This window comes from Notothenia rossii (genome assembly GCF_949606895.1).
Source record: "Notothenia rossii genome assembly, chromosome: 6".
Taxonomy (NCBI): domain Eukaryota; kingdom Metazoa; phylum Chordata; class Actinopteri; order Perciformes; family Nototheniidae; genus Notothenia; species Notothenia rossii.
Genome location: NC_136909.1, coordinates 86110056 through 86127555, shown reverse-complemented (window position 1 = coordinate 86127555; position 17500 = coordinate 86110056). Strand labels below are relative to the sequence as shown.

Sequence of the window (17500 nt, the reverse complement as noted above, 5' to 3'; positions counted from 1 at the left end):
ATCTCAAAAAATTAGAATAGTTCCTCAGACCAAGTAAAAAAAAAAGATTTATAACAGCAAAACACAATCAAACATTTGAAAATGTCCATTAATGCACTCAGTACTTGGTTGGGAATCCTTTTGCACGGATTACTGCATCAATGCGGCGTGGCATGGAGGCAATCAGCCTGTGGCATTGCTGAGGTGTTATGGATGCCCAGGATGCTTCAATAGCGGCCTTTAGCTCATTAGCATTGTTGGGTCTGGTGTCTTTCAGCTTCTTCTTCACAATACCCCACATATTCTCTATGGGGTTCAGGTCAGGGGAATTTGCAGGCCAATCGAGGACAGTAATGCCATGGTCAGTACACCAGTTACTGGTGGTTTTGGCACTGTGGGCAGGTGCCAGATCATGCTGGAAAATGAATTCCTCATCTCCATAGAGCTTTTCAGCAGACGGAAGCATGTAGTGCTCTAAAATCTCTTGGTACACAGCTGCATTTACTCTGGGCTTGAAACACAGTGGACCAACACCAGCAGCTGACATGGCTCCCCAAACCATCGCTGACTGTGGGAACTTCACACTGGATTTCAAGCAACTTGGATTTTGCTCCTCTCCAGCCTTTCTCCAGACTCTGGCGCCTTGACTTCCAAATGAAATACAAAACTTGCTTTCGTCTGAAAAGAGGACTTTGGACCACTGTGCAACTGTCCAGTGCTTCTTTTCCTTAGCCCAAGTCAGACGCCTCTTCCGTTGTCTTGAGTTCAGAAGTGGCTTGACCATGGGAATACGGCTATTGTAGCCCATTTCCCGGACACGTCTGTGAACAGTGACTTTTGATACCTGGACTCCAGCTTCAGTCCACTGTCTTTGAAGCTCCCCCAAATTCTGGAAGCGACTCTTCTTCACAATGCTGTTAAGGCTGCGGTCATCTCTCTTGGTTGTGCAGCGTTTCCTGCCACATTTCCCCCTTCCAACAGACTTTTTGTGGATGTGCTTTGAAACTGCACTCTGTGAACAGCTTGCTCTTTGAGAAATTTCTTTTTGTGTCTTACCCTCCTGATGGAGGGTGTCAATGACGGTCCTCTGGACAGCAGTCAGATCAGCAGTCTTCCCCATACTTGTGATTTAGTTTACTGAACCAAGCTGAGTGTTTTTCAAGGCTCAGGAAACCCTTGCAGGTGTTTCGAGTTAATTAGACGATTCAAGTGATTCGTTGAACACCCTACTAGTATACTTTTTCATGATATTCTAATATTTAGAGATAGGATATTTGAGTTTTCTTAAGCTGTATGCCATAATCAGCAATATTAAAATAATAAAAGGCTTGCAATATTTCAGTTGATTTGTAATGAATCCAGAATGTATGACATTTTTGTTTTTTTAATTGCATTACAGAAAATAAAGAACTTTATCACAATATTCTAATTTTCTGAGACAGTCCTGTAAATGTTAATCTACAGCTCCGGCGATCCACTAGCACCGGAGTCTACACCTGCAGACAACTAGCGTCACCTTGGATACGAGTCCAAACAACTCACAGACACACAGGCCAGGGCGCTGACAGGGCGCTCTTTGAGCATCAGATCTGACGACGCTGATTGGCTGAAATTATATTTCGGCGGCATAGTTTTACAGATAGCAACAGTCAGCTTGTTGGCTGCTGCTGCTCTGGCTGAGGGCTCCTTTCTACCGCCCGGACGAGAGTGGGTAATGATACACGCTGCGGCCGGGCAGGAAACATGTGACTTATCAGTAACTTTAGACATCGTAAAACAATTTTAAACGAGATTTTATTGCAGATTATACATTTTACTGATATCAACTATATCATATTTACCTTGTTCATTAAACATAAAGATAAAAATAAAAATGAATATATTTTTTAAAATATATATTTTTGTATTTATTTTAAATGTTTAATGACGATCAAGAAGGATCGCGGGAAGAGGGGGGGCGGCATGTCAATATACAGTCTGAACCAAAACACCACAGTAAACAACACATGCAGCACGTATCAAGCGTCCTGCAGCTGAACGACCACACAGGGACAAAAAGTCCAATATTTACATCGTTATCCCCTCCATTTTTCTCCACTCGCAATCTGGCCTACAGCAATATGGCTCCAGAGTGTTTCTCGATAAGTAATAACACTTTATTAGTTATTTTATGCTTGTTAATTTGCACTTTTTGAAACTTGTTACATCTCCTAAGCCCTGAAACCTTCTGCTGTTATCAGTGTGAAGCAAAGCCGTGCCAAGAAACTGTGTGTGTGTTTGTTGCTGATATACAAACTTCACTGGGGTTTTCAACTCACATGAAGGTGAGGAAGTGGTGACGGAAATAATATTGAATTATTGTTTCTGCTTTTAAAAACATTGAACACATACTACGACCACTTTCAGAAGTCAGTAGCAGAGTTTTAGACGTACACATAGAGAGAAGTTTTAAAATATATTTTTCAGACTTAACAAACTTTAATTATAAGTTACATACCCGGAAAATAGTTAGCATGTTAGCTCTTTCTGGGTCTTGAAGTCAATGGTTATTGATCGTTAGCCTGAAATAAGATCTGTGGTTTACACAAGTTGAATACATTTTGTTCTACGACATAAAATCTGCCAGTAAATACCCCACTGGTGAATTTAAAAAGGCCGGTTGATAAGAAGTGACTAAATAAACTGCTACGTCATCACGTCAAACATTAAACGACTTTAACTAAGCAGCAGTGATGCGTTCAACAAAAAACGTCAGATATGTTCAGGTTGTGTTAACCACAGACCTTATTTTAGGCATCTAACCACAACCACGTTAAAAAAAACATTGACTTCAAGACAAGGGAACAGGAAGTGGTCAAATGCTGACTAATTTCTGGGTTTCAGGACTCATTCCTGCACCACTCTTTGTTTGGGTTAAGAGTAACGGTTAAGTTTGGATGTGATTAAGGTGAAACTGAAGCCTTTTTTGAACTTTTTGATGACTATATGAAGATGTAAAAGTCTGCGCGTCGTAGTTAAATGGCTTGATTCTCTCCTGAGGCCTGAATGGACGAGCAGGAGTTTGTTTCTGTAAACCTTAACCCCTTATATTGCTCTAAAAACCTCCAATAGTCTGTTTTCGTCGCTATCTGCCGAAACGTCTTCTTTGCCAAGTCCTCCAGCTTGTCCTCAGAAGTGTGATTCACAGAATCAAAACATCACAGCGGAGTCACGTCAAACTGCTCTACCGGGGTCTGAGCCACCACAGACGTCCCACCATCAAGAGCATAATGGGAGCAGTGGGAAGGCAGAGCCATGCTCATTTCTTTCAGTCCACAGAATGGAGTGGAGGCAGCTCCTTGGTGGGCAAACGCGTGTGTGTGTGTGTGTGTGTGTGTGTGTGTGTGTGTGTGTGTGTGTGTGTGTGTGTGTGTGTGTGTGTGTGTGTGTGTGTGTGTGTGTGTGTGTGTGTGTGTGTGTGTGTGTGTGTGTGTGTGTGTGTGTGTGTGTCAACATGGGTGATTTAAAACGGATCTGCTCCACGGGCACAGCGGCAGAACATTGTGAATCACACATCAGGACGCCTGGCTCTCTGCAGCACAACAAGGCAGACACACACACACACACACACACACACACACACACACACACACACACACACACACACACACACACACACACACACACACACACACACACACACACACACACACCTGCACACACAGCAGTGATGCACATTAGCGCTTTTGGCCATGCAGCCCTCTCTCTAGTCCAGTTGCGCATTACGTCCCTTTCACCTCTCCCTCCCTCTGGCTGAATGGTGATAAGTCTCCTGCTCTCAGTCAAGCTGTGAATAATGGATGAAGTACAAGTTGTGAGCATCCAGAGCACCCGGACACGAAGAGAGAGGGACGGCGAAACCAGCCTCTGTCTCTCCGTTTTCTGTCTCTATAACTCCATCTCTGTCGGAACAAATCAGCAGGACATTACTCGTCTTTCTTTAAATAACATTCTGTAAAACTAATTTCACTCAGCGAGTCGTCCTGCCTGAAAGCCTCCAGGGGTTTGACCTCATGGTCGTTCAGATTCACTGCTTGCTGTCTTCTTTGACCTTAAAACCACTCACACCGTGTCCGTCTCAATCTATGAGTAATAACATCTCTCTCTGTCCGCTTCCCCCTGAAGGAGGGAGGTCATGCCAGCTCCGATTCTCATAATAGTCTTTTCTACGTGTTATTTCGAGCTCTCCTGGGATGCTCCTTCAGTCATTTTCAGTTTTATTTGTTAGCATGCTTGTGTACGGAGAGTCCATGTGATATTTGGCGAGGTGTTTTTGGCTCAGGGCTCACGATGCGTTCACTGGCATGTACCGAACAAATGACGCAGCAGGAGAGCAGAGGAGTGTTTTGAGTAAATACAAATCATAATGTCATGCTGTTGACCCGGGCCTTGTTTTGTATCTGGGTTTGTTGATTTACTTAACCTCTTTAAATATGCATTATTCCAACAGTTCATTAGTCCTGTTTATCTTCAGCTCCTGACCCTGCCTCATTATCGTCTCGCAGTACTAACTGAACTTTGCAGAGATTCAATTAAATGGCTGTCTTGCTTTAGGCCATTAAAAAGGGGCAGGCGCTCGGGATCAAAATGCGACAATGTTTGTACTAAAGATACGATGTTTTGCAGAATGGAGACAAATGTGTGACTTGAGGAAGAGGAGCCCTCCGCCAAGGCCAACACACGATCCTCAAATGAGCTGGGAAGTTGTTTTTCCACCTTGATGACTTTAAAGAGTCCTCTCCTGCTGATGTTCAGGTGTATATCAGTATGTAGTGTCTGTACTTTAAAGAGTCCTCTCCTGCTGATGTTCAGGTGTATATCAGTACGTAGTGTCTCTACTTTAAAGAGTTCTCTCCTGCTGATGTTCAGGTGTATATCAGTACGTAGTGTCTCTACTTTAAAGAGTCCTCTCCTGCTGATGTTCAGGTGTATATCAGTATGTAGTGTCTCTACTTTAAAGAGTCCTCTCCTGCTGATGTTCAGGTGTATATCAGTATGTAGTGTCTCTACTTTAAAGAGTCCTCTCCTGCTGATGTTCAGGTGTATATCAGTATGTAGTGTCTCTACTTTAAAGAGTCCTCTCCTGCTGATGTTCAGGTGTATATCAGTATGTAGTGTCTCTACTTTAAAGAGTCCTCTCCTGCTGATGTTCAGGTGTATATCAGTATGTAGTGTCTCTACTTTAAAGAGTCCTCTCCTGCTGATGTTCAGGTGTATATCAGTATGTATTGTCTCTACTTTAAAGAGTCCTCTCCTGCTGATGTTCAGGTGTATGTCAGTATGTAGTGTCTCTACTTTAAAGAGTCCTCTCCTGCTGATGTTCAGGTGTATATCAGTATGTAGTGTCTCTACTTTAAAGAGTCCTCTCCTACTGACGTTCAGGTGTATATCAGTATGTAGTGTCTCTACTTTAAAGAGTCCTCATTATTTGCATGCAGTAGAACCTATACACTACAGGGAAAGGAAAACCCCTTAAGCTCTAAGATAAATGTAGTGGAGTACAAGTGTCTGAAAATGTTACCCAATACCATACTTAAGTAAATGTACTTAGTTACTATGCACCACTGGTGGTTAAAAAAAACAAACGTTAATAATTTATTTTTTGGGAGAAAGGATGAAATAAGTGTAATTATGTAGATAATTTATATATAGTTTGTAAGTCAATAATATTTTAGTTTATCAAGTTGATACTGCTTAAGTTTGTCCAGTATCATAATTCTCTTGTTTCATTATAAAAAAAAACTTTTGTACTTAGTTACTATGCACCTATGGTGGTTAAGAACAACATGTTTGGGAGAAAGGGTGGGATTAAATAAGTGTAATTATGTAGATAATTTGTTTATATATAATTTGTAAATCAATAATATGTTTTATTTATCAAGTTGATACTGTGTTTGTACAGTATCATAATTCTCTTGTTTCATTTCATGATAAAAATGTTTTCTTTGTATTATAGTTTTACATGTTAGAAATCAAATCAAATCTAAAAATCTAAACTAGTAAGCCACCTTTGACTACTGGTTTCTCCCGAATAGCCCTCGTCATTTCCCACCAAAAACGCACTGTCATCATCTCAGAGCCTCGTCAGCTCAGGAGCTTTCAGCGTTCTCCTTGTTATTAAATGAGTAAGACTAAAATCTCCTGCCGCACCAAATGAGTCGTGACGGTCTGAAAGAGAGAGCTTATTTGAAATCAGAGCAGCTTAAAGACGCCACGCCCAGAGCCGTTATCCATTCTTAGAAAATATGCACAATCCTCACAGCCTTAATTTAACATCCTGATGATTCATTAGAAAACAGGGCTTTGAGGTAAATATATTATTTAGCTCCGTAGCAGCGTTACATATTTGAAATGTGCGTTTTTTAAGGGAATCTACAGAGCCTGCATTGGGCAACAGGGAATACAGGCAGGGAAGAAAGGGAGAAGTATGGTTGATAGAAAAGATCCATCATGCATGGAGAAAGATACATAGATTACCAGTTTGTGAAACAGATGCTGTAACGTAAAGGTCATTGAGCAACATTCAGACTGACAACTTGAATATCATTCTCCTGATGTTTACAAGGCATAACGAGTCACAAACCACCTCAATAAATCAATCACATGTTATATATAGAGCCCAGTAAATCACAAAGGGAAAGACTCGCATACGTTTCCACTGAAGAGACACATACAGGCATATTGATTACATTCGTTATGCTTCACCTTTATTGGATTTATTCTCTGTCACTTTGTGTTATGTCACGGTTTTAGTTTTGTCTGTCCGGTAATGGGTTTTGTTTCCCTGTCTCTTGTTTTTCCTCCTGTGTCTGATTGTCTCATTGTGTTCACCTGTTGCCCTTGTGTTTCTGCCTCCCTTGCCCAGCTGTGTCTCGTTCTGTGATTACCCCTCTCTGTATTTAGGTTGCGTTCGAATAGTCCATTTAGCTTTACCTTCCTAACGGAGTGAAATGACCCGGAAGTCCCTCAGTGGCAGCCATGATGAGTGCCGTTCTAATTCTCTAGATGATAGGAAAGGAGGTTTCAAACTTCCTTTATAACCTCCTTTAGCTTAGGAACCACTGGACCTCCCTCACCGAAAGGAGAGGAGAAAATGCTGCCCCACAATGCATTGCAGCCGCAGCATTTGACGTCACACAACAGTCGGCCGTTCACGGACACAAACGATTATGACCGAGAAGTTATATCATGAAAGTTACGGTGCTTATTAAGCATTTTAAAAGTATGTGGTAAGTTGCCAAAGTGCTTTGTTCTGAACGTTCATCAGTATTATAATCAAAAAGAGAAATATGAACGTTAGTTTTAAATGAAATGATCAAATAAAGTCAACATTTCTCTGAGCTGTGTGGGGTTTGTTCAACTTTTAAAAGATGTTTGAATGGTGATATACACAGTGATAGGTGGTAAGGACTAACGTTTATAATAAATAAATGTGTATTGATTTTGAGATATTTTCATAGTTCATAGTATTGGGATCATTTGTATTAATGTGGACCGGAGGGAGAGGGTGACGAGCATAAGTTTCACTTTCCTTTTTTATTTCAATTCCAACTTTGGTCATGAAGAATATGTTTCTCTGTTGTTCATAAAGCACAAAGCAACAGCATCAGAGCACGGTGCAGAGTCTCTAGATGAGTCCCTCGTTCTTATTAAACATCCATGTTGTAGTCCGTTATATAGAAAACTGTAGTTTCCATAGTTTCCCAACAGCAGCAGACGCACACAATGACGTCCGCTGGCGCATCATAAACACGTTGGAGTGAAAGTGCATTTGGATTCTCTAAAGTACCGCAGTCTCTTCTCCTAAGTCCTTTTGAATTCTCCTATCCACTATCCCTTAACCCCGTGAGGTTTCACTCCGAGGTCAAGGAATAGGAGATAGGGTTAGAATTTAGGAGCTGATTTTTAAACTATCCGAACGCAACCTTAGTCTTGTCTTCCCCTGTGTTCCTTGTCGGTTCCTTGTTTTTCCTTTCTCCCTCCATGTATCGTATGTTCCTCGTGTTGCCTTTGTGTTTCATGCCATGTTATTTATGTTCATCAGCTTTTTTTTAATTAAAGCTCGCTTTTGTTTTAAAACCCGCTTCCCTTTTAATCTGCACTTGGGTCCTACCTTTTGCCGAACCTAAAGTAGGCCTATCATGCTATATTTGAATAACATATTGTAGGACCATACCTATATAAGGCATATTTATACTTTTCATTTTTCAAAATACCAAACAGATCATGCATTTTAGCCATTCCTCATTTCGCTCAATTTAACACTGTCTTTGCATCATGGGCTGATTCTGTGAGAACAGCACCATCTACAGGCCTGGCATATGTACTACAGCGTCTCCAGCGCTTTCCAACGGCAATGTCCGTGGCTGTCTCCTCCTGATTGGTGGAGTTGGCCCAATAGCCGTAGCGCCACTTCTGTGACGTCATAGAAGTGTTCAAATCTGGATCAGTCTGTATCAGATCCGTTGCAGCCCCTTTTTTAGAGATTTGGGTATGGAGGGAAAGAGAGAGGGTTGTGTTTTCTGACACTTGGTGAGTTCCCTGGAACACCGGGGGGGACACATGTTCATGTAGAAAAGACGTACAAAAGTGCATTTTGCATGATAGGTCCCCTTTAATATTTTCTTGTCAAAGGACCTTTCCTACCTTCTGTGTTGTGAATATAACAGTCCATAAATGTACATTTTAACTCGCAAAACAAAACGGATTTTGAGGTTTTTGTTGAGGAAAAGTTACAACGACTGTAATCAGAAGAAAAACAACAAGGTGGAATTTGGTCTGATTTAAACGCCGATTCATATTCTGTCTAACTGCAGCTTACCAAAGTGTTCAAAAGGCAGTTTATTCTCCCCTAAATCCTCGCTGGGGCACCGTAAACGACAAGTCTGACTCAGGACGATTAATCTTTTTAAATGAATTTTGGAGAAACAGTATTTACAGTTAAGCCCTCGGCGGCTTCCATATTCCTGTCTGAGAACAGAGGGATTGACGTTCTTAATTAATCTGGAACCAGCCTCCCTGAGCACACACACACGCACACGAACACACACACGAACACACACACACACACACACACACACACACACACACACACACATACTCTTAGACTCTTTAACACACAGACAGGTACAAACCAAGACAATGCAGACTAGCTCTTTATATTTTTAAGTTGTATATTGTAGTCCTTTTTAGGGCTGCTCAATTGATCGTATTTTAATCGCAATTATGATTATGGCTTGCAACGATTACGAAAACAACGTAATCGAAATAAAACGATTATTTTTTTATTATTATTATTAATTATTATTATTATTTTTTTTTTTAGGTTTTTCATTTGAGTTGAGTTATACTTAAAGTTCAGGGTAATCAACTGTTAAAAACATACTGTTCAACATTTTTTTCTCCAATAAATTGATGTTTTCAAAGTAAATGGATAATCGTTTTTAATAATCGTGATATCAATTATTGACCCAAATAATCGAGATTATGATTTTTGCCATAATCGAGCAGCCCTAGTCCTTTTGCATGTTGAAGCAACCGTAGTTGTTATTCAAGTATATTCTCTTACCCTTTACATGTAGTCTCTTAATGACTAATGTTTAACCTCAAACAGATTTGAAAACTGTCTTTACTTTTCACACTTTTATTTCCACTCAAGTGCTAAAAGCAAAAACTGAAAAATGCATTAAAACAGGTGGAAATGCTACCAGTGAAATTGAGAGAGAGGGGGAAGGTGTGTGTGTGTGCGTGTGTGTGTGTGTGTGTGTGTGTGTGTGTGTGTGTGTGTGTGTGTGTGTGTGTGTTGCCCCTCAGCTTTTAGTCAGAACACACAATTCAGCATGATTCAACCTCACAACACTATTGATGTAATCCTGCCTTTAGCAAGACTCCCAGCAGAAAATGTTTGGTTGGTTGTGCATGCAAACACATGTTTTCTACGTGTGTGTGTGTGTGTGTGTGTGTGTGTGTGTGTGTGTGTGTGTGTGTGTGTGTGTGTGTGTGTGTGTGTGTGTGTGTGTGCTCTTGTCAGTGAAAAATGCTCATGTCTTTGCAGTGCAGCACATATTATCTATTAGTTTGCAAAATAAGGACCGAGTTCATTTAATACTTTCGGCAAAAAAAAAAATTTCCTTTGCAAACCATCACTCCTTCCTCCTGTTTTTGACCATAAAACTAATGTAGCAGTCACAGACATTGACCGCCCTCTAAAATGGAAATTCATAAGTCAAAATGGCACAGTGGGAATATCAAAATATGACATATCCTCGCTGGCTTTTTCTCCATTCAATCCTCCCCTCACTTCTCTAGGGTTTTTCAACAGAGAGCGCATCCGCTGAAGAAACTCTTCTGAAGGACGAGCGGAGCGACAGACACACACACACACACACACACACACACACACACACACACACACACACACACACACACACACACACACACACACACACACACACACACACACACACACACACACACACACACACACACACACACACACACACACACACACACACACACACACACACACACACACACACACACACACACACACACACACACACACACACACACACACACACACACAGATAGACACACAGACAGATAGACGCACACACACACACACACACACACACACACACACACACACACACACACACACACACACACACACGCACACACGCACACACACACACACACACACACACACACACACACACACACACACACACACACACACACACAGACAGAATCTATAATGGTCCTAATCTGACGTTAGAATCCGTTTGAACCGATCCAAGAAAAGCTGACAGTCTCAAATTGAGTAGATGTCATAAAGTGTCAAGCTTTCCCACCTTGGTCTGAGACCACCTGAACCATTTGGTGTTGGTCTGGCTCAGATTGGGTCTGTTTCATCCAGACTAACTTCAGGAAACAACACAAAAGATGCCTTTCCAGGTATAAAAAGACTATATATAATATCTGATTACCAGAAGTTGTGCACGCTTAAAACTAAATTAGCCAACAGCCAGTGACTGTCTTTGCACAGTTACGTATCCATTGATACACTTTCCAAACAGCTATATTTTCTAAAGCATACTCACATTTAATCATATAATTCATATAACGTCAACAACAACAACAACAACAACCTATAGTGTATTCATTCTGCCTCTATGTTATACTGTCCATTTATAAAACGGACAAGTCAAATCAAGCAATCTGATTGGTTCTGTGGTATAATGAGCGTATATCACGGGTAGAATTGTAGTTACTTTTCACAAGTCAGTATCCCTCCGCGTCTGAAAAAAAGCTACAACCGTTACATTACGTCCGAAACTAACGAACTAACAAAGCTTAAGATGGAAACATGTAAGGTTAACTTCGACCTCCGGGGTGGTCTCAGTTGATTGAGATTGACCAACTGGAAAAGTACCACAGCTAAAGGGGGTTGACCTGTTTTATAAATAGAATACGTCGCTTTCTTAAAGGTGGGGTAGGTACGTTTCAGAAACCAGCTCGAGTGCACTAAGATTTGAAAGTACACAGCCAAAAAGAATCCGCCCCTTCCTTCAGACTTCCTTACAGAGCACCTCCTCCGCGAGAGCAGGCTGCAGTAACGTTACATATCAGGCAAAGCTAAACATATCTAGGTTAGCAATACTACACAGCCAAAGCAACTCCGGTTTGACTTCTCCTAGTTTCCACTTTCTTTTTGTTCTTAATTTGCTCCGTTACATTTTTTCTTTTGCGACCAGTAGACGATGTTGAACCTAACTCTGCCTTGGTGAAAGTGGCCGCCTGTTGCTGGCGAGTCATTGCTGCAATGCACGCCCAATGACGGCACGCCCAATGAGGGCACGAGATACATCTGTGCGTGCACGAGATGGAAGGCTGACAGACAGGGCGGCAATCCAATCCGTTTAGCCGGCCCGCTAAACGGATTGGATTCTAGTTTTTACAGTATTACAGGTTCCACAGCTGACATTTTTTTTATGGATTTGTTGTCAAAGCACTTCAGATATTCATTGCTATCGGGATGTTAAGAGCATTCCATGGAATATAACAAAAAGTGTATCTCGAGCCGGTTTCTCAAACGTACCTACCCCACCTTTAATATAAACATTCATGATGAAACACACACACACACACACACACACACACACACACACACACACACACACACACACACACACACACACACACACACACACACACACACACACACACACACACACACACACACACACACACACACACACACACACTCACACAGCATTTCCTGTGGGTACTGTCCACGGTAATACCTCTGACATGTCTGATACGTGTCATATGTCATGTAAGGCGCTTTGAGCACGTGGAAAAGCGCTCACAGAAAACATGTGATGTGTTATTGTTATGTCGTTACCCAGTATGGCCCAGTTGGGATGAGCCCTCCTGTTTCTACTGGGGTCCTGCAGGTCTGTGGCTCGTCCTGGAGCCGGAGTGTCCGAGTTTCTCCAAGGCTCCCCTCCCTCTGTAAGAGATGCGCTTCATTCAGGACCACCAACCAACAGGGCAGGGGTCACAAAGGAGGTCACAGGGAGGTCAAGACTCCAAATGATAGAAGGGGGAGATACTCACAGGTCAAAGAGGGGAGGAAACAAGAGCATTCAGCAGAAGTCAGGCTGGTGTCAGCACACGGGAGAAAGGTTTGTGAGGAGTCCTGAGGTCTTTAGAGGAAGAGTTAAAGGAGAGGAAGGAGAGTCGCCTCGCTGAGGGAGAATAGTTCTTATCTGAAGCACACATGGTTTACTCTCTGTGTTGTTGGGAAAACACTGAATGTACTCGTCCAATATTAGAGTACACATGATTACAAAGTAGCTGAAAGGATGCTCCTCCAACCCAACACAATCAAATAGAATAGAAATAGTGCATGTAGTCATTTGTTCTATGAGTTTGTATTTCTATTCGTCAACAAAACGAGAAACCTCACAGATGTTTTCCTCACTTGTTTCTCAGTACTTTGTATTGGGAAAATCCTGAGTGTCCTCTTCCAATCTGAGAGTAACATGATATCAAAGGTATCAACTGTAGCTGTGTACATGACAGGATGTGTGATTACCTAGAAGAGCATCAGGACTGTTTGAGGCATATGATAGCTATGTGATTAACATGATGATTCAGCCTCTATGGAGAGAGACATATGACAAGCATGCTCATTTCTGACGTGGAGCTAATCTGAAGTAAACATTGAATACTGCTTTCTATTCCTCCATCTTGTGACTGTGTAACTCCCTCTCTTGGATATCAGCATGTGAAGGACACTGTTCAGGAACTAGTTGATGCTCTGTATGTGATGACTCCTTCCATTCTGGAGAGGATCACAGATACATGGATCCTGAGGTTCAAGCTGAAACCAGTGATATTTAACATTTTTGCGATTTTGAGAAAAAGTCAGAATTCTTTGATTCTTCGAAAATAAAGTCAGGATTTTTTTGAAAAAGTCATTTTTTTAAAGAAAAAAACAGAATTTTGGAAAAAAAATCAGAATTTTGGGATTTTGAGAAAAAGTTAGAATTGTTATTAAAAGTCAGCATTTTTGAGAAAGTCAACATTTTTGAGAAAAAGTCAGAATTTAGAGATTCTTTGAAAAAAAAGTCAGGATTTTGAAAAAAAGTCAGAATGTTTTTGAAAAAGACAGGATTTCGAAAAAAGTCAGAATTTGGAGAAAAAAATCAGGATTTCGAAAAAAATCAGAATCTTTGGACTTTGAGAAAAAAAATCTGGATTTTGAGGAAAAGTCACATTTTTGAGGAAAAAGACAGAATTTTGAAATGTTGAGAAAAAGTCAATTTTTTTAGCAAAAGTCAACATTTTTTGAAAAAGTCCGAATTTTCAAACAAAGTCAGATTTTTTCAGATTTAAAGGAAAAAACTCAGTATTGTGTTCATGACAGGATCTATGATTACCTACAAGACCCGGTATTCCTCCATGTTGTGACTGTGTAACTCCCTCTCTTGGATATCAGCATGTGAAGGACACTGTTCAGGAACTAGTTGATACTCTGTATGTGATGACTCCTTCCATTCTGGAGAGGATCACAGATACATGGATCCTGAGATTCAAGCTCAAGCCAGTGACGAGTGATATGTTTCTAACAAGTGCCAATCAAAGTAAACGCAGCTGCTCAATATCATCCTGGAGCTTTCCACCCCATTGAATTCTCTTACTCTCAAATAAAGAACAAATAAACAAACATAGAGCCACGCACAAAAGAACCGTTTGGGTGGTGTTTACCGAAACTACCCATCGACAAACTGCACAATGGCTGTGGTGAGAGATGGCTGTTAGCCCACTTATGTGTGAGGAGAGTGTACAAACAGCTACATCGATGCAGCACTCACGCTAGCCTCACATGAAAGGAGCCCAGAATAGACGAGTCTGAAGCCGCCTGGCAAATTGAGGGCATGGAGTAATAGATTGTTTAGTTAGGAGGACGGTTGTGGATGAAACAAATGCAAATGTATCAATGCCCTCATTTAACATCTCTGAGAGCACAGAACAAGAGCTCAGCTGGGTGCTGGGTGTGTGTGGCTGCCAGCGGGTACATGCATTCTCACACAGGAGCAAGTGTGTGTGTGTGTGTGTGTGTGTGTGTGTGTGTGTGTGTGTGTGTGTGTGTGTGTGTGTGTGTGTGTGTGTGTGTGTGTGTGTGTGTGTGTGTGTGTGTGTGTGTGTGTGTGTGTGTGTGTGTGTGTGTGTGTTGCTTTTCAGGGATGCTGCTGTTCTGTGATCAAAAGAAGAGGCACAAATGGAAAAGGGAGAGGGGGAATAGGAGTGGAGATATTGTTCTCCGCAGAGAGGAGTGTGTTAGTTAGAGACTTTACTTTAATCAGACGCACTGTGGCTGTGAACAAACAAGAGCACAGGGGACAGAGGAGATCCAATCCACCAGGAGGGACGTTGTAATTGTGCTAAGCAGGAACAGAAAGTGAGCTGCTGTACTACGAGGAAGGAAGCAAGAAAGTTCTGTGGAATAGGGATTTTAGAAGAGAGGTGCTTAAAGAGAGAGACCATTAGATTCTAGATATAATGACCAGAGATGGCTGCAGTACACACATCCTCTACTCAAGTAGAAGTACAGATACTCGTGTTTAAAATACTCTGGTGAAAGTAGAAGTACTGACTAAACTTCTTTATTCAAGTCAAAGTAAAGAGGCTTTGAAATGTACTTCAGTAAAAAGTACCCATAACTAGCAGCTGTTTTAAAGAGTACCTGACCTCCCTTTATATTAATAGAACAATAATGTCATTGTTAGCTAATGAATGTTTCCATGGTGACCAACGGCAACATGACAACGTTTCCATTGGTCCCTCTTCTTTAGAGAAGACCAGGAAATGATGGATACACGGATCGTGTTCAAATCAATAGGCACGCAATGACTCTAAATAATAATGATCACGCCACCAAACACACATTCAGACTAAAGGAACCAGCCTGTTTGGAAAATGAGAGAAGTAGAAAGTACAGGTATTTGGGTTCAACAAGTGAGAAGTAGAAAGTACAGGTATTTGTGTTCAACATGTAAGAAGTAGAAAGTACAGGTATTTGAGTTCAACATGTAAGAAGTAGAAAGTACAGGTATTTGTGTTCAACATGTGAGAAGTAGAAAGTACAGGTATTTGAGTTCAACATGTAAGAAGTAGAAAGTACAGGTATTTGTGTTCAACATGTAAGAAGTAGAAAGTACAGGTATTTGAGTTCAACATGTAAGAAGTAGAAAGTACAGGTATTTGTGTTCAACATGTGAGAAGTAGAAAGTACAGGTATTTGTGTTCAACATGTGAGAAGTAGAAAGTACAGGTATTTGAGTTCAACATGTAAGAAGTAGAAAGTACAGGTATTTGTGTTCAACATGTGAGAAGTAGAAAGTACAGGTATTTGTGTTCAACATGTAAGAAGTAGAAAGTACAGGTATTTGTGTTCAACATGTAAGAAGTAGAAAGTACAGGTATTTGTGTTCAACATGTAAGAAGTAGAAAGTACAGGTATTTGTGTTCAACATGTAAGAAGTAGAAAGTACAGGTATTTGTGTTCAACATGTAAGAAGTAGAAAGTACAGGTATTTGTGTTCAACATGTAAGAAGTAGAAAGTTCAGGTATTTGTGTTCAACATGTAAGAAGTAGAAAGTACAGGTATTTGTGTTCAACATGTAAGAAGTAGAAAGTACAGGTATTTGTGTTTAACATGTAAGAAGTAGAAAGTACAGGTATTTGTGTTCAACATGTAAGAAGTCAAAGTCGTCAGAAAATTAAGTAGTGTAGTAAAGTACTGATACCAGAAAAATGTACTTAAGTTCAGTAACAAAGTATTTGTACTGCACTGCAACCCAACAATCTTCTGAACCTTTAAAAACAGCTACAGTGAAAGATTGAATGTATTAATGACCGACTTAAATACATGATAAAGAAATCGGTAGTAATAGGTAGACATGTTCTAGTTGTGCTCACAAACAGAATAGCCTCGGACCCAGAAGTAAGGAAATAAGTACATTGGTTTGTTTGGGCTTAAAAACAATGTCTCCGCTAATAAAGTGCGATATGAGAGACACCTGGTGTTGGCCAGTTTTCTTTCACAAAAGCCATATATTCTCATCTGGCTTCACGCAGCAGCTCCAGCTTGCTGTTACCCTCCCTTCATTAAGATCAACAAAGCAGAGCCAAGGCATTTTAATTATGCCCGCAGCAGAACCACTATGCTAATGTTGTCCCTGTTAAGATGTTCCAGAGAGAGCTGTGTTCTGCAAACGAGACATTTCTACAGAAGAAGCGTAACTTTTTTTTTTTTTACAAATCTACTTCAGTCCAGTCGGGTTTACTTTGACAGAGGAGGAAATTCTATTAAGACACAACTGAGCAAGTGAAAGCTGTTCCGGCTGACCGTGGCGAGGTTAATCCTGAGGGATTAGAGCCGCAGATTAACACGAGGCCGAGCAGCACCTGCCAGCCTCACACAGCCGGGGAACACCACGCTATCACGCCGCTGGCACAACAATCTCCTTCGGGATTAATAAACTCCTACGGTATGTTATCTAATCTAATAAAGAACTAAGTATGGAGAAGTTTTAAAAGAAGCTGATGCAGGATTTAGGGAGGTGGGTGGCGCAGTGGGTTGTGCGTTGGTGTTGGGATCAGGGGGTCACAGGTTCAAACCCCACAAAAGAAATCTGAATTTTTAAATTTAAATCTGAATTCTTGAAACAAAGTCAGAAAAAAAGCTGGAAAATAAATTCAACATTGTGAAATATTGTTGTGTCCCTGAGACACTTCACCTCAAAGTGCTCCTGTGGGGATTGGCCACAGTATTGAGTATGTCAGTCGCTTTGGACAAAAGCGTCTAACAAGTAATAATTTAGGTCTAGACGCAGGAAAACCTGGAGGCGCTGATTGGGGCTTTTCAGGTCTAGACATGTAGATTAAATTAGATCAATGATCCCTAAT

At 41.0% G+C, this 17500-nt stretch overlaps 1 protein-coding gene across 2 annotated transcripts in view; it reads right to left on the bottom strand.

The window, feature by feature from the left end:
• gfra1a (gdnf family receptor alpha 1a) overlaps positions 1 to 17500 on the bottom strand; it is a 145131-nt gene that overhangs the window by 102002 nt on the left and 25629 nt on the right. Inside the window, exon 4 of one of the 2 annotated variants that reach the window (XM_079689330.1) lies at positions 12425 to 12532. The exons of the other annotated variant lie outside the window; for it this stretch is intronic. Within the exon in view, the coding sequence (XP_079545456.1) occupies positions 12425 to 12532 (108 nt within the window). The remainder of the gene's footprint in view (positions 1 to 12424; positions 12533 to 17500) is intronic. 2 annotated transcript variants of the gene reach the window in all.